This window comes from Cebus imitator, unplaced genomic scaffold, assembly GCF_001604975.1.
Source record: "Cebus imitator isolate Cc_AM_T3 unplaced genomic scaffold, Cebus_imitator-1.0 Scaffold41, whole genome shotgun sequence".
Taxonomy (NCBI): Eukaryota; Metazoa; Chordata; class Mammalia; order Primates; family Cebidae; genus Cebus; species Cebus imitator.
The window spans coordinates 8,501,527-8,519,473 of NW_016107356.1; the positions used below are offsets into that span (position 1 = coordinate 8,501,527).

At 43.6% G+C, this 17,947-nt stretch overlaps 1 protein-coding gene across 3 annotated transcripts in view; it reads right to left on the bottom strand.

Annotated features, from left to right (window-relative positions):
* The window catches only part of ERG (ETS transcription factor ERG), a 280,293-nt gene that overhangs the window by 192,912 nt on the left and 69,434 nt on the right, over positions 1 to 17,947 (bottom strand). For all 3 annotated transcript variants that reach the window (XM_037737672.1, XM_017526258.2, XM_017526254.2), the window contains exons 2-3: positions 8,918 to 9,019; positions 539 to 624 (exon numbers count right to left, since the gene is read on the bottom strand). In XM_037737672.1, coding sequence (XP_037593600.1) covers positions 539 to 577 — 39 coding nt within the window. In that variant the 5' untranslated portion in view covers positions 578 to 624; positions 8,918 to 9,019. The remainder of the gene's footprint in view (positions 1 to 538; positions 625 to 8,917; positions 9,020 to 17,947) is intronic.

A 17,947-nucleotide genomic window follows, 5' to 3' on the forward strand; every position in this document is an offset into this window, starting at 1 on the left:
ACGGGCTGCTGAGTGTCAACGAGCCCAGATAAAACAACGTTCCTACATCGGAAATCCAACCATTCACCCTCTTGTCTCCTCCTCACTAACCCCAGGCAAGTATAAAGGAGATGGAATTAAAACAGAAGTTAGAAGAATCTGGATGTGATTTCATATATTAACTCAGCAAACTTTTTCTGAAAAGGTCCAGACAGTAAATATTTCCAGCAGGCAGGCCATATGGGCTTTGTCGAACCTACTCAACCATGCCATTCTACAGTGAAGGCAGCCACAGATGATATGGAAATGTGTGCATGGGGCTGTGTTCCAATAAAGCTTTCTTAATGGACACTGAAATGTAAATTTCATGTAATTTACACATGTTATGAAATACACTTCTTTTGACTTCTTTTTCAACCGTTTATAAAAGTAAAAACCGTTTTCTTAGCTCCTGGGCTGTGTTGTCTGGCCCCTAATTGACTGACATGTGGGCAGGTATCCATGAAAATCTAGGCATAGAGGAAGCCAGAGCTGGCTTTCCGGCCAAGACGGGACTTACCTTGATATGAGCTGCTGGGTCCGGGACAGTCTGAATCATGTCCTTCAATAAGCCAGTCCATCTACCAGCTGCTCAGAACTTGACAGCTAGAAGACAAAAGGAACAACATAAATAATAATAAAAAACTACATTTCTTTGTTTTACGTTCTAGCAGGACTGGACACAATTCACCAGTGACAAAAGAATCATAACTTTGCATTAAGCATGTTTGCTTAAAGGCATCCTCCAGGTATGTGTGGTCCATGAGGTGACTGGATAACTCACTTCCCTTCCATTGGTAAAATCACTTAGATTGAGCCCAAGAGAACCCCAGTCCAACAAGGCCAAAAAAATCTAGCTCAAGCTGACCCACATCGAATGCAGTATCCACACATCCTTCCACATGGGCAGCATCTAATGAGGGATCTATTAAAGAAAGACATGAGACTAAAATGTGGCATACTTCCCATTACACTGAGAAAGCAGGACTTTGAAATCTCATTATAACTAATGCCATCTGCACATCCTTTTCGGCTTCGTTATTAAGTTCTTAGTAAACCACACAGCTACTGTTCATTGAGTATCTCAGTGCCAGTTCGTTGACTGCTAAGGGCTCCACACACATTTTCTCATTTCATTCCGACCACAATGCTGACAGCTGTCATTCCCATTGTCCAGATGAGGACTTCGAGACTCATAAAGGTTACTGATTTGTCCAGGATCACCTGGTTAATAAGCAACCGAACCAAAATTCAAATCAGATCAGCCTATCTGACTCCAGAGCCCATAAAAAATTTTGGTCTGACTTAATTAGCAGGTATCAACCCATATTTTGAAGGGATATTTTAAAACATGCCTTAAATAAATTAAATTTAAAGGTGCCCATACTCCAGGAATTTTCCAGAAATAAATACTTCATCCAATATATATTCCTTTATTCGGATTATAAATTGGCGTGTTCTGACCACTGTCTGTGCCCCTCCCCTTCCACCAAGCCAGTCTCCAGCCTCCCTGTGCTGTCCCAGCCCCCCAGGCTGACCTCTACAGATGGACTCAGCAGGGCGACTGGCCTCCTGGCCAGCTGTCAGAGTTGGTTGACATGGCCCCTTCTGGAGAGCAGGGGTGAGAGAAGAGAGGGGTATCTCTTCCCCTCACCTTCCCACCGCTGACACCTGCTGCCCGGCCTCCCTGGACGCTTGGTCATGGTTCTGACCGTAGCCGGATTCTAGGCTGACCTCTCCCATCATGGGGCCCCGCCTTCCAGGCTCCAGCCTCTAGTAACTGGTCCCCAGCCAGTATCTGGTGCTCTGCGAATCAGCTAAGCCATCAGTTGTTTCTGGCACTAAAGATATCTTTTTTAATTTACATTTTTAGATGCCATCACTTGCTTTTTATCACCTGTATTTTTTGTTTTTCTTCTTTACAATGGCTCTTTGCAGTAATAAACACAAAATAAAAATAAACAATATGATTACAGACATTTTCAAAAGCTGTCTTTTGAATCTGCTATGGAGCACACGACTCCAGTGATGTGGGAAAGCTCCCACGGGAGCCCTCACCACATTCACAGCCCGCCCTTCCGACCCCTCACGGTACAGACACACCCACTTCCAACCCGACCGCCTCTCACGACTGGTGTGCTCCGAGTCTGTCCTCCTGAAAGGTCTCCCTGGAGTCCTCCCAAGATTGGGAGAGCTTGGCTGGCCAAGAAGACGATGCTGGGAACCTTAGGCATTATTTTTTTCTATAGCCAAATGTCTAGGTCTTGGAAAATATGTACTTTTCCCCCCAAGTCCTAAAGTAAGTCCCTCTGGGGGATGATACTTACGAAAATGCAAAGGGAGTGGAGTGCAGTCCTGAAATTGAACCAGGAAGCAGATGAAGGGGCCCAGGCTGCTGGTGCTATCATGGGAGGAGAGACTGGGAGAAGACAGGGCCTGGCTGAAGGTTTCTGGGAGCACAGGAATCCTCAATTCTCCTTCTCCTAAGAGCAGTAGGTGCCCCAGGAAAACAGCACTTTGGTCCTGGGATCATTCAGCCCGGTCACTCAGCATCCACAAGTTGTCCTGACAAAGGGAGGGCCTCCCATTGCATGACCCTGCCCTGGGGAGCACACGGCTGTTTCCATTTGTCTGGGCAGTCCCTCTGGGCTAGTTCACTCTGCACAGTTCCTCCCTGCCTGCACACACATGCTGCCGCTCATACCAGGGGTTGAAGCTCGTCCCCTTCCCCTCAAACCCAGGCTGACCTGTGCTGCCTCTGACCTGGAGAACACAGCAATGGGAATGTTTCAGGAGCCCCAGGCCCAGGCCTGGAATTGGGAGCTTCCCCTTCCTGCTTCCTGAAACCAAGTCCCCATACCCTCAGCAGCACAGCACATGGCAGAGGATCGAGTGCCCAGCGGGCAGCCAGCACCAATGCCAGGCCTGGGAGGAAGCTGTCCTGGACAGTCCAGAGAACCATCTCTCAGATGACCATGGCCCCTGCCAACACCAGGGAGGCAGCTTCCAGCTGAGTCCAGTCAGCCCACAGGACTGTGACCAATAATAAATGGGTTGTTGTGCTGAACTACTAGGTTAGTTTATTGCACATACAGGTCATTGAAACACCCCGTTAGTGTTCTAGAGACACGGAAAAGAGAGGGTATATAGCTTGTTTCACTTTCACTATGGATGACAGCAAAGATGGTCCCAACACTCAACCCCTCCTGTATCCATGCTTTTTGCCACATAACTTTGTGGTTCCTCCCAGTAAAGAGGTAGAATTACTTCCTAACCCTTATTTTTGGGCTGCCAGTATGATCTGCTTCAGCCAACAGGATACCGCAGAAAGACAAGCATGTCAGGTCCTAGCTGAAGCCTCAGGAGGCAGGACATGTTCCCATTTGCTTTTCGGTAACTTTCCACCAGCCTGGGAACATAGCCTGATGCATGCGGGAGGATGAGAGGCACCTGACGTAGGGTCATCCATCCCAATCACCGCACCAAGACTATCTCTGATCATCCCACAGACAACCAAAACCCCAGACATGAGAGGGAGGCAACCAGACCAGCCACTAGCCAGGGCCAACCTGAATGGCCAACACACAGGCTGACGGCTAAATAAGTGCTTACTGCTTGAAGACACTGAAATTTGGGGAATTTGTTACACAGCATTTTTGTGACAATAGATTAATGACATACACTTTGCTCCGCATAATCAGATTACTGAGATATTCATTAAAACTCTTCCAGCCAGAGATAAAAGGAGACTCAGGACATTTCAGAAGAAGCCAACTTCATCCCAACACAGAGACATATTATTTCCATTCACCTAAGAGACATGATCTCAAATCCTAATCCTACCCTCAAAATGCATAGGGAAACTGAAAGATAACCAAGAAACCTCCATCAGAAAGCCCCATGGGATTCTCAGAGCCTTTCCGAGGAGCAATTGAATTCTTAATTCACATCATGCCCTGCCAGCCTTCCCAGAATTTTAAAGATAATGAAATTGAATCAACACCCTTAGATATCCAAGACCGCAGCAACATTGTAGAAGTTACAGTGGCCACTCGGTCTGTAACCAACCAAGACATAAACTTAGTGAGCAATTGTTTGAGTGTCTTGTTTCTCATAAGGAAGTTTTGAGTATTCAGGTTGCATCGAGGATAAAATGACAGGGAAGGGAAAATATAGAGATTTCGGATGCAACACAGTCCCGATCCTCCGGGGACTGAGATGGGAAACAGGTGTGTTTCATACAGATATGAAGTGGTCAGTCCTGAGAACAGGCAGTTTGTGGAGGTGCCCAACGAGGTGTGTGGATATACCTAGAGGAAAGAGAGACCTGATTCATGCAGAGACGAGAGGGTGCCACCAAGGGGCCTTGATGAACAAGAGGCATGAGGATCGGAGGAAAGAAGGTGAAAGGCAGGAAGCAGGAACAAGAACAAGCCTCTCCCAGCTCCCCCACATGAGGGATCAAGGGCACATGAGTTCCTCGGCCCACCACCACCAACTGATCACGCACCAGCAGGATTCACTCAGCATGCTGCGCGATGGCACTGCCATCCTCCACACCAGGTCAGTGAAAACCCAACAGACCTAAAGACCAGGAGAATAACAGCTCCACCTCCCTACCCTGCCTCCTCAATCCACACGGATCTCTGACTCTTTTTGCAGCCATTTGGGTTCTTTTTTACCATTTCAGAAGCATTTTAAGGATTTTTTTAAAGAGTGCTTCCTACTTTTGTGTTCCTCCTGGTCATTTTTCAAATATTTAGCAGTTGGTTAACAAAACAAACTAGCACCACACTAAAAATGTTTAGTAGTTGGTGATAGTTTCATGTCACTGTAGGAAACTTTTTATTTTCTATTTCACCTGCCTTTGAACCCTTGCAAAATTTCACTCTATGTTGATGGAAAATCATGTATTTAATACTTGTTTCTTGCAAAAAACTCATTTGCTAAAGTATATACTTCTATATGATTTTGTGTTTCATGACCCAGCTATATTTTATTATTGGGTATCTTAAACAACAACAATAAAAAGTCCTTGACATTAATAGAATTCTGCCTGTGTCACTTCTTTGTTTTTGTTTTCAAAATGCCAACATCTTACTAAATAGAAATAAACTTGGTTTGGATTACCTAAGCTCTAACCGCATAAAAGATAGGCTGATACACAGACAGAAAGGAAAATAAGCATTTGTAATTATGGAGGCAGTATTGCAAAATGGTTACAAAAAGACTTAACTATTTGAGGGGCTGGTGCAAGAAAACAGATGGAAATTTCAGATCCCCGCCCCACCCCCCAACCCTACCCTTCCTCCCTTCTCAACCCGAGTTCTGTCCTGTAGGCCAGGAGACACATACAGTCATGTGGGCATCCCGATCCACATGGCCACACGCCATTCAGCAGTGCTCCCTGTTCCTCCTTCAGACCCAGGGAAACATGTACAAGATCTTCCCAAGAAGATGAACTCCAGGAAAGAGGTTGGTGCAACCCAAAAGATGCTCAGTCCAGTTTGGAAAGGAGCTTTGGGTGCCCCGGCACCTGGGGTGTGGTCTGGAATGGTGGTGAGTGCAGCTGAAGAGGGCGGAGCCCTGGGCAAGGGATAGTGCTCAGTATGAGCACAGGTGCAGAGCCAGGTGAGGGGTGGAAACCAGATCTGCCGCTTACCCCTTGGAAACCTAGAAATGATCACTTTATCCTCCAAGAAACTTAGTTACACATTTGCAAACTGGGGATAATATTATTGTAGTATAATAAGAAATCCATTTGCCCTTGCCTCTTGTTTCTGGCATGGAGCTCCTAAACCTCTTGGAATTTCTCAAGTGATGGGAGCATCTTTTCTTCTAAGAAGGCAACGGGTTGGGGAGTCCCCTGACAGCTTCAGGGTGGCAGCTGATTGCAAGGAAGAGCGAGTCTTGATTAGATGCTTAGAACTTTCAGCCCTACCTCGCAACCTCTCAGCAGAGAAGGGGGGCTAGAAATTGAGTTAATTAAGCCTGCCTATGTAACAAAACCTCCATAAAATACCCTGGCAGGGTTAGGACAGCTTCTGGGCTGGTGAGCATATTGGTATGAGGAGTTTGGTGCACCCCAATGCTAAAGAGACAGAGGCTCCCGTACTTGGGATCCTTCCAGACCTTGCCCTGTGCTCCTCTTCATCTGGCTGTTCATTCATATCCTTAACAATAAACTGAATCATAAGAGCATAGCGTTTTCCCGAGTTCTAGCAAGTTATTGAACCTAAAAGGGGGGGGGGGGGGGTTGTGGGAACCGCCAATGTTGTAGCCATGTCAGACAGGGTGTAGGGTAACCTGGGGACCCAATACTTGCAACTGGCATCTGAAGTGAGGGCAGAGTTGGGGAACTCAGCCCTTAAAGCTGTGGAATTTGACACAAACTTCAGATTGTCAGTGTCAGGACTAAACTGAACTGTTGGACACGCAGTTGGTATCAGTGTTGAAGGATTGGTTGGTACTGGCAAAGGCACCACGTATTTGGTGCTGGGAGCAAAAATAGAAAATTTTTAAAGACCTCCAGATGATGTTCAGCAATTCACAAAGGGGTCCGTGCAAGAATTGGCTTGTATCTATTCTAACTGGTCAGTATGCAAGTTGAACCATTGCTTGATCATCTCTGTCTACACCAACAGGCTTTTGTGAGGATTAAATTGAATTATGCCTAAGAAAGAAGCCTCTCTCAATGCTAGACACATAATCAACACTAAACAAGTGGTAATCATTATTACTAAGAAAGCAAAAATATTTCAAATGGATGATTTCAATTCTGTATAAAATGTTGCAACTTTTTTTTTTTTTTTTGAGAGGGAGTCTCGCTCTGTCACCCAGGCTGGGTGACAGAGATTGAGACAGAAATTGCAGTGGTGCAATCTCGGCTCACTGCAACCTCCACCTCCAGGGTTTTGGCAATTCTCCTACCTCAGCCTCCTGAGTGTCTGGGATTACGGGCATATACCACCATGCCTGGCTAATTAAAATGTTGCAACTTTTTAAGAAAAATAATTCTCAATAAATAAATTGGTGACTCTCATAAGAGCCCTTTGTCAACTGACTAAAAACATCCTTAATTTAGAAATTTAATTTTTAGTTTTAAGCTAACTAGTCATGAAGTGAAAATATTTTAGACAAAATGGCTCTAAGTAATTTAGGATTCATAGAAATGAAGCTATTCCCTGAATGCATTGGTTGCTGGGTGCACTTGTCCTGGATGAGTAGGTATTAGGCAAATCAGTCTTTTACCAGCAAATCCTACCATAGGAACTGCACAGGCCTGATTCCTGCCAAGCATGCCAGGCCCCTGACTAGTGCAGAGGCCTCCCTTATGGAGAAGGAAGGAGGAGGCAGGGAGGAACGTAGGGCCCATGATTTAAGGAGGCTCTCCCTCTCAGGCTCATGCAGCACCTGAAGGGGGCACCGCCCAAAGTCCTGTGCCCCACTTGCCTTAACCCAGTCCAGCCCTGGCTCCGGCACTCCAAAGCTAAGCAGGGAGTGCCAACAGGAGATGGAAGACAGCATGAGAAACTGAATGGACTTCTACATTTATCTAAAAATAAGAAACTGGACTTCTTCCGTAGGAAATGGCTCATCTTTCCAAATAAATAAAACACTTATAGCTATGGATTGAATTGTATCAATTCTCTCCCCCAATTCATGTGTTGGAATACTAAACCCCAGTCCCTCTGGATGTGACTATAGAAAGGTAGGGTCTTTACAGGGACAATCAAATTAAAGTGAGGTCATTAGTGACCTAATCCAACATGGCTGATGCACTTACAAAAATGATTTAAAGACAGACCTGAATAGAAGGACGATGGAGTGAAGACACAGGGAAAAGACAAAAGCAGCCTGGAACGGATTTTCCCCAAAGCCCGCAGAGGGAACCACCTGGGCTGACACCTTGATCTTGGACCTCCAGCCTCCTGAAGGTGAGACGATTCATTTCTGTTGTTTGAAGCTACCCAGTTCACGGCACTTTGTTATAACAGGGAGGGGAAGTCACCTCTACTGAGGGACTTACTAAAATCACTTAACTGTTGCAGATTACAGGCCTCACGGTGGGGTCATGGCCTCGGGAGCCATATCCATTTTAACTGCATCATCTCTCACTGGACCCTGACGCTGGTCAAGGCACATCTCAGTCTCCATGGACTGTTATTTCTTCTACGAATCGATCCTGGCTTCATTCTGGCAGGGGAGGGGCTCTTACATTCTGTGGCCGATATGAGTGTCATGTGAGCACCCCCATAACCTTGTTCCCTCAGTGCTCCTCCTCCAAGGGAGTCCTAACAGCCTGGCCGGCCTCGGGGGCGTGCCTTACAGAAAGGATGCTGACCTTCTCCTTCTCCAGTGGGATTTTATTTTTATTTTTTGGCATGTTTTGTGACTACAAAGACTCACTGCCTCGGTGTGCCCCTTAAAATGAGGTTTCAATTGCATGCAGGTGAAATAACCATAAGATGACTATAAACCAAATGTAGTAGTAATGGTTTTTTTTAAAATTGGAAATATCATAAAAGCACCAGTCTTTGGACACCGAGCCTCTGGTTCCTCTGGAAAAGGGAGAAGAGAGTAGATGGTGATAGAGAAAAAAGGGGCTGGGAAGGCCACAGCAGTGAGAAGGCAGCAATTCTAGAATCCCCACACTGCAGGGGCAGGAACAGGCAGTGCTGGGTAATAGGACATCTCCTCTGGGGGGAAGTCAAGGGTGCCACGTAGAACCAACATAAGTCATAAGTCATCCAAGTACAGCAAAGGATCCAGATATGGTCTGTGGAGGTTTGGAACCACAAACATCAAATAGTAAAGACACAAAATATTTACATATTCACATTTTTAAAAAGAGTCTTGATTAGCCAGGGTAGGATTATTTGGGTTCTGTTCGTTTTACCTTTAATTGCCCTTGGTTCCGCCATCTTTTTTCTCTGTGAGTCATTGGTCTTGCTTTTGGTTAACACGGCTTTTCTCGGGTCTCCAGAGATCCTGGAATAACCTGAATATAAGTTTAAGAATATTAAATCTTATTTTGTTTTCAAATATTAATACCAAGGATCAACTGTACATGTAGGGACAAAACCTATTTCTTAAACATTATTTTAAAATATCCTAAAAGGGGAAAGAACTTAAATCCTTCTCTTTAAAAAAAGAGGGGGCAACATTCCTCTCTTCTGAGGGAAGCACAGCATTATGAAGCAAAAATTGAGAGTGAAATCAAGGCCAAGCCTAACTGGCATGCTGAAGCACACACACGCTTTTGCACAGAAAATATTTTGAAAATGTTTTCTTTTCCTTACAGCCCCCAGCTTTGGTAATAATGGCTTCCCCAGATCATTCTGTTAGCACTTTTTGCTGCTTAAAACAGGGTAGAGGGATTTAGAATTTAGAAAACATCCTGAGAACTATAATTAGTCCCAGAAAAGAAACAACCCTTTTAATTTGTAAATGCTAGGGGGATCCGTATTTTTTAAAATCTTAGAACACTAACAAGCTAAAAAGATAGAAAGAAAAAAAATCTTTTTTAAAGTATGCCTGTTAGCACAGCTCCAAAATCCAGTCTCCTTTTCTTTTTTTTTCTTTTTTTTTTTTTAGATATGGGAATTTCTTAAACAAGTTTCCAAGTAAAATATTCAATCCCAAAATATATTTAGTAGAACCTTTATAACATGACAAATTGTAAATGGCCTCTGTTTCCATTGAAAATATTTTTAAATTAGAAAATGTCTTAAATACTACATCAAAATCAATATTTGTAATGGGAAGATTTATTTCTAAACGGTTCCACAGGCCAGCTGACACTCCACTCTACTTAGGAAGCCCACAGCCAACTTCTCCTGAAGCCTTCCAAACCTATACACAGAGACATTTAATCCAAATTGCCCAGATCTCACAGAAAAGCATTTGTTGGGATACAGAAAATACAACATAACATTCTTGGGAAAAAAAAATCAGGGTAAAAAACCACATACATAATATCATCCCAATACTGCACAAAGAAAAAAAAATAATAAATGGATGAAAGAAATGAGGGAAGGCAGGAATGGAAAGAGGAAGACCTGAGAGAGGTTATCACGACGGTAACAGTCATGGTCTTTGGGTCTGGTTTCCAGTGTGAAATAGGATTTCTTATTTGTTTCTTTTTAAATCCTCTTAAAGTTATTTATTTTTTAAACCAACAAATAAAAGTTATATATATTTACTGTGTACAATATTATGTTTTGAAATATATATACATTTTGGAATGGCTAAAGTAAGCTAATTACCATCTGCATTACCTCACACTTATTTTCTTTCGGCAAGAATGCTTGAAATCTACTCTAAATGATTTTCAAGAATATAATGCACTGTATTAACTACGGTCAATAGATCACGGGTCTATTCAAGTTCAAGGCATAGATCTCTTGAAATTACTCCTGTCTAACTGAAATTTTATGTCCTTTCACCAACAACATCTCCCCAGTTCCCCTACGCGCGACATCACTAATCATCAAGGAAATGCAAATAGGAATCGTGATGTCATCTCACACCTGTTAAAATCGCCATTATCAAAAAGATCACAAGTGTTGGTGGGGGTGTGGAAAGAGGGAGCTCTTGCCCTCTGTGAGGGAATGTAGATCAGCACAGCCGTTATGGAAAACAGTATGAAGGGTCCTCAAGAACACAAAGATCACTTACAAATCAAAATACTATATGTTTTACAAATCAATTTTGTATGTATTACAAATCAAAATAGTATATGATTGCTGGCAATCCCACTCTGGGTATAGATCCACAGGAAATGAAATCAGTATGTCAAAGAGGTACTTCCACGTTCACTGCAGCACAATTCAGAACAGCCAAGGCATGGCATCAACCTAAGTGTCCATCAGCATAAATGTCCATAGAGAAAAGTGGTGCGCATGCACAATGGAATGCTATTCAGTGTTTAGAGGAGAAATCCTGTCATTTATGACAATATGAATGAACCTGGAAAACCTTATGCTAAGCGAAATAAGACAGGCACAGAGAGACACATACTGCATCCTCTCACTTACAGATGCATCTGAAATGTTGAACTATTTCCTTCATTAGAGTTTTGTATATTTTCTAAATTTTCTAAACCAAGAACATTCATCTTTATAATCAGGAAAGAAAACTAAGGAATAATCATTTTATAATCCTAAACATGCTTTTAAAGCATTTATTTCACTGTAATGTATTCTTTTTCCATCCAGCCATCCATGGGCCCAAGGAGCTGGCCTTGCCCACTGAGTGGCCTGATGTTCAGGGGACGGGGTGGGGGGTGACGGTGAAGTAGATCATGCTTTGCAAAGCTGCACAAATCCTGAGTTTAAAAAGTGTTCCCAAAAATCCAAAAGCCAATACTGACTATTGCTTGGTTAACTGTTTTGCATGGATAAGTGGTTAAAGGAGCATTTGGTTTTCAACTTCTGCAAAGGGAATAAGAGTTTTAAAAGTGTGAATTAAGATTTCCTATACTATGCTATTCTATAGTAGATTTTTGTGCCAAAACCTCTACTAGGCTGAAAGGATAATTTGACTTATGGTTGAGACATTGTTGGGCCTGATTTAAAGCCCAGAGAGGATTCTCTTAAATATGTGCGATGGGTATTTTTTAATCAGTGTTATGGCGTTACTAATATTTCATTTATCCTGAGGGCATTTACCTGACAACCTAAATTATCCATAACACAGCTGAGAAGCCACAAAGGATCCAAAAAGATGTCACAAAGTCCAGGAAGGGAAGCTTTGCCAAAGAAAGGCACACTACCAGCCGCGTGAGGTAACAGCTGGCCTCATCAAAGCAAAGAGGTCAGAAAATTATGCAAACCAGACTCAAGAACTCAAAAAATACAGCCGTTTGAGAACTTTGGTAAGAGCGCAAGCTGCTCAGCCCAGCTCAATCGCCCCTGCCCCAGCAATGGCAGAAAGTCAAGGTCAAGGAGTCATATGACCTGCAGAGAGACTCCCAGCCCTGCCCCTGGCCAGGGGGACAAACCACACCATCCCTGGGACTCAGGCAGGCTCGTGTTCTGTGTGGGGAGGCAGAAGAAGGCACCGGATCATCAGGAAATCTGGACTGGAAATGGCCAAAGCTAAACACGTCTGGGTACCTGAAGGGTAAGCACAATGTTCAAAGCAGCCGTGGTGAGGCAGAAAGAACCTTGAGCTTGGAGACCCATGTTTGTGCTGACCCACTAGCAGCCAACAAAACCTCTCTCAGCTTCAGTTTGCTCATCTGAAAACTATGGGTAAGAGGCCTGACTCCAGAGAGGTGGTGCAAGTCCAGTGAGATGGGGTTGCTGATGGTCCAGGTGTAGATGCAAAGCATTGTTGTTTTTTTCTTTATTCTTTTCTTTACTTTTCTTTCCTTCCTTCCTTTCATTCTTTCCTTCCTTTTTCTTTCTTTTCTTTCTCTCTTTCTCTTTTTCTTTCTTTCCTTTTCCTTCCTTTTCTTTCTCTCTTTCTTTCCTTTCTTTTTTTCTTTTTCTCTTTCATTTCTTTTTCTTTCCTTTTCCTTTCTCTTTCTTTTCTTTCTCTCTCTCTCTCTTTTACTTTCTTTTTTCTTTGATACAAGGTCCTCTCTGTCATCCAGGCTGATGTGTAATGTTGCCGGTACAGCTCACTGCGGCCTGGACCTCCTTGGCTCAAGTGATCCTCCCGCCTAAGCCACCGGAGTAGCTCAGACTATGGGAATAAGAGCTATGCATCACTAAGCCTGGCTAACATTTGGGGGGAGATATGAGCTCTCACTGTGTTGTCCAGGCTGATCTCAAACTCCTGGCTTCTAGGAATCCTCCTCCCTCGGCCTCCCCAAGTGCTTGGATTAGAGAGGTGAGCCACCATGCCCAGCAAAGGCATTCTTAAATTCAGGAACAAATGCCCTCCTCATTCCCCAAAACACTAGACAAGAGAGCCACTCTCTATGCACAGATCTCCCTGGCCACCACATGTAAGCAGCAGTAAATATTCCATAGGTAGAATTGGCTACTGTGAAGAAAGAAAAGTAGGTCCGGAAAAGCTGCCCTCAGTCCAGGAAGTACCCTGCACCTCAGGTGAGTAACAGCAGCCTGGGGAGACGGTTCCACTCCCACCAGCAATGCCAGGGACAGAGCAGTGGCAACCATCCATCCCCACAGTCATGGTTAACATAGCCACAGAGAGCCTGCCTTTTCTATTTATAGCCACACAGGTGGCAACGGCAGCAGACACACTGGCTGCCCTTCTTCCCTTATAGAAGGAAACGTAATTTTACTTGGGCATTCTGCCTGCCCCCGCATGACCCACAGAGGATGACCAGCCCCAACACCAGTATAAATCCTATCACTGGGCACCATTTCTTCTCACCACTGATTGGTTTAGGGAAGGGCACATAATATGATTCTGGCCAATCCAACACTGAGGGAGTGAGCTAGAGTACTTCCAGGAACAGTGCTGGCTGATGAAGAAAGGCCACAGAAAAGCAGTCATGTCTGTGTGGCACTTGGAACTAGGAGAGCCATCCCAGGACCATGAGAAGAGGTCACCTGAGGGTAAAACCGACATGCTTTGGATATCTGGAGGAAAGGAGGGAAGTCTCTGTGTGTCTACTTATGGTAGGGAAGAGTACTGACCAGCTCTGACAGCATCTCATAACAGGGCATCTAGGCACATCAAATGCATTTTCCCCGTTAACTAAACCATTTTGAATTGGGGCCATTTTTGTTGTTATTGTTATTTTCGGCAGCAAAAGTATCCCATACACTCTAGTCTCCATGTTCAAAAAAGCCCGTTTCAGCTCTTTTACCGTCTGTATCCATAACCACGCAGACGTGCGGAATATGCTCTTCAGTTCTAATTTTAAAATAAAACGATCTGCTGGAAATTAGCTCAGCTCATAGATCTCCCTACTTATAACACTACACCTAAGAATTAGGAACTAAATAACTATTGCCATGATAAGCAGCCTGTCTCAGTCTATCCACATGCTGACTGTCCAGATACTGGAGATGACATGGCACCTACCCTCAATAAACAAAGAGTATGATGTGGGGGGTTGTATTTTTAATTGAATTAGTGAGTGGAGGCAGAATGTGGTGAGGGTTACAAGAGAGGTACCAAAAATGCAGCAACAGAGCAGTTGATGGGTACTTGGCATTTCAGTAAGTGGCAATGGGGAGGAGAGCAGGAAAGGTGGAGGAAATAGATGAGGGAAGGGAAGGAGAAGCATTCTCCAAAGAGGCATGCAGTAGGGACAGAGTCTTTCACCTTTATGTCCACACAAGGCACAGAGTATGAGCTCAGAAATGTTGATTTGTCTCTAATTAAGGGAAGATTTCACTGATATTTATCTCCTTCCATGATCTAAATTCAACCTGCCCTTCAAATCCACTCATTCACACAATTGTTCGCCCATCCATCCATCCATGTATTCATTCATCCATCCATCCATGTATTTATCCATCCATCCAACATTCATGCATCCATCCATCCACCCATCCGTGTATTCGTCCAGCCAGCCATGTATTCATCCATCCATCTATCATTCATTCATCCATCCATCCATCTATCCATCCATGTATCCATCCATCCATCCATGTATTCATCTATCCATCCATCCATCTATCCATCTCTCCATCCCAAATGAGTTCCCTCCACGTGTGAAGCACTGAGCTAAACACTAAGGATGGACTTCGACCATGAGTTCGGAGTCTAGTAAGAGAGAAAGAATTATAAAGAAACAACCACAAATGCCAACTCCGACACTGCCTTGCCTGATCCCCTGATGCTAGAGTGTAGCCTGGTTGAGCATCACAATCAGCTGGAGAGCTTTTTAAAAACAGAAATTCTGCAATTCTTTTCTTTTTTCTTTATTAGAAGGTCCAAGGTAAAGGGGGCAAAAGAGTCTAAGTGGAAGTTAGAGAGGCCAAAGAGGATCGAAGGCAGTGCCTGACATATTTTCAGACTGAGAAGGAAAAGGAAAACAGCCAAGAACACAAGGAGGAGCAGTCAGAGCATCAGGGGGAAGCTAGGAAAGATCTAAGTCATGGAAGCCAAGGAGGGATATTCAGTAAGATGAAAAGTTCAATGTCCTGTCTGCAGAGAGATGAATGTGCAGGAGAAAGTCATTCAACCAACCATCTGCAACTTAAAACCTCCTGCTGTCCTCTAAAAATGTTGTAGGAGCCTGATAGCAGTAAGCTGGTTTCCAAATGGCTTAGTAGTGAAAGACAGGGAGGATATGCAAAGGGCAATGTAGGCTACTCATGGAAGGAGTTGATCAACAAAGATAGGGAGGGAGTAGCAGTTCAAGGAGAAGCACTAATGCCACCGGGTACGGTGGCTCATGCCTGTAATACCAGCACTTTGTAAGGCTTAGGTGGGCAGATCACTTGAGGTCAGGCATTCAAGGCCAGCCTGGCCAACATGGTGAAACTCCATCGCTACTAAAAATACAAAAATTAGCTAGGCATGGTGGCAGGCACCTGTAATCCCAGCTACTTGGGAGGCTGAGGCTGGCGATTCACTTGAACCCAGGAGGCAGAGGCTGCTGTGGGCTGATACGTACCACTGCACTCCAGCCTGGGGGACAGAGTGAGACTCCTCCAAAATAAAAAAACAAAAACAAAAAACAATGAAAATGAAAAGCACTAATGCTTTACCCACCCCAACATTTGCTGGGCATTTACTATGTTTTAGAAATTACTGGTAGTTAGGGAGGCATCAGTGCACGGGGCATCAGTCCTGCCCTCAAGGCAGACAAACCAATGAAAAGAAGGTTTATCTTATTTGTTCAGTCTGTTTGAAGGATGAGAAAAGCAGGTATGTTTATAGACAGGGTAAAGGGAGCCAGTGGAGTCGTGGAGACAGAGGCTCTACAGCCAGGGGACCTAAGGACATTACTGTCTGGGGAGGAGGTAGAGGAAAGGCCATGGTGCACAGCACAATGGTGGGGCCAGTTCTGGCACGAAGGTGGGACCCCACTGTCCAGAAGGGGTGTGCTGCTAGACCTTCAACAACCAGCTCTCACAGGGAAACTCCTCATTTGAAGCACTTGGTAATTACTATGGAGTCAATATGCCCATCATGGGCAATTGCAAGGAACCCAGAGGAGTCTCTGAACACTGAGTTGGGAAAAGATGTGCTCTGATGCATCACTGTCAGCTCTAGCGAGTTGGGAGGAGCCGGCTCCAGCACACATGTGCTCCAGAAGCCAAAGAGAAACCAAGGGGCCTGTTGATAAGGAGAGCGTGTTCAGAGCAAAGCTGTGAAGCCAGCATAACCAGCTGCTCTCCTACGCACTGAGTCCCCGTGATGAGAGGAGAAGCCAGGAAGGCAAAGTTCCAAATCTGGAAAAGTGGCAGGCTTGGGTGCTCTTCAATTACTCCATTTGAACAATTTTGCTTCCTAAGCCTAATTAATAGCCCCAAATGTGGGTTGTTTATTGTCATCTCCCTTCACACTGTGTGTGTGTGTGTGTGTGTCTGTGTGTGTGTGTGTGTGTGTCTTTCTTGTGTAAATTACTGTACTGCTAACTCTGCTATACTTTAGAACTCAGTGAGGCAATCCTTAGAATCTTACAGAATTCCCTAAATAGCCCCCTTTCACTCTAACTCATAGAGAAATGTTGAACATTTAAACCATCAAGGTGCAGTTTTGCTGGAAGAAAATCTCAAGAGTCTCCGTGAATGATGTCTGAGCCATGCATTGGCCGTGACCATACACTTCTTGTCAGTCTTATTTCATCTGGTTATTACGGTTTGGTTTCATTTCATTTTCTTTTGGAGGGTTAACCTTTTTGCCATTCATGACACTCAATCAATCTTTCTCCCCAACACGTCTTCTTTTTTTTTTTTTTTTTGTCAAGAGATAGTGAAACAAACACCATTATTAATGTCCCTGTGGGCACCAGTCTGTAAAGCCCAAGATGTTCTTGGACCAAGTAAACTTCCAGTTCTTTCTCAGCCTTGTCGTTTTGCATGTGAAGGCTTTCAAGCTGATCTCAGAGTTGAAGATGTGGCTGCCAGATTCCACCAGAATAAAACACACAGCAGCAAAACAGCACCATACCCCTCAGTGTGGGAACCAGGGTCTGCCGGGGTCCCCCATAAAAATGAGAGATTTGAAGGAAAACAGACTGTATTTGAAAGACGGATTACATCAAGAAAGTAAAGGCAATTACAAATATGACTTCTCTCCTGCTTTACACTGAGCCTTCTGTTCAAGAAAACACATTTACCAAGAATCTTTTTTTCCTTAAGCTCAACTGGAAAAACAAGTATTTAGTCATTTATAAGAGCAGACAACTGAAAAGCAAGCCACAGATTAAAGAAGCATTATGTATTTCTAAGAAAGTTCACCAAACACAACATATCTTTGAGAACATAATTTTGAAGTCTGTTTTAGAAGCAAATTTGATCTTCAAAATGAATGTCTTGATATAATTACAAGTTCAAATCTTAAAGAAGCAAATGCATAGATAACCATCTTTGCCATGAGATCTGTTTTATATTTTCAAATGAATGATACTGCACAGAAAAAAAATACGTAATTGTTTCTGAAGTTGTATATAAAATACCCAATTGCCAGTTAATATCATATTAACATCTCAGTATTTTAGATAAAGCAAAATTTCTGAGTGCAAAATAACCTATAATAGAAGAAAAATGACAAGTGACATTAATAAAGAGACCACATGTAAGAGACTTTATTACAGGTTATCATTTTTAAGATAAAATTTATTCTTTCAGCATCACTATGATACTTGGAGGAGACAGATACAGTACAGAGAGGCAGCTAGAGAGAGGTGAGAACCTTTCCTAAGAAAAATCAAGCAGCATTAAAAGCAGAAAGAAAAAAGAAGAAAAAAATTTCAGATTCTTAATTCTGTATATCACACTGTTGTGAAAAAGAAAAAAAAAAAAAAACTTGTCAAATTCTTAGA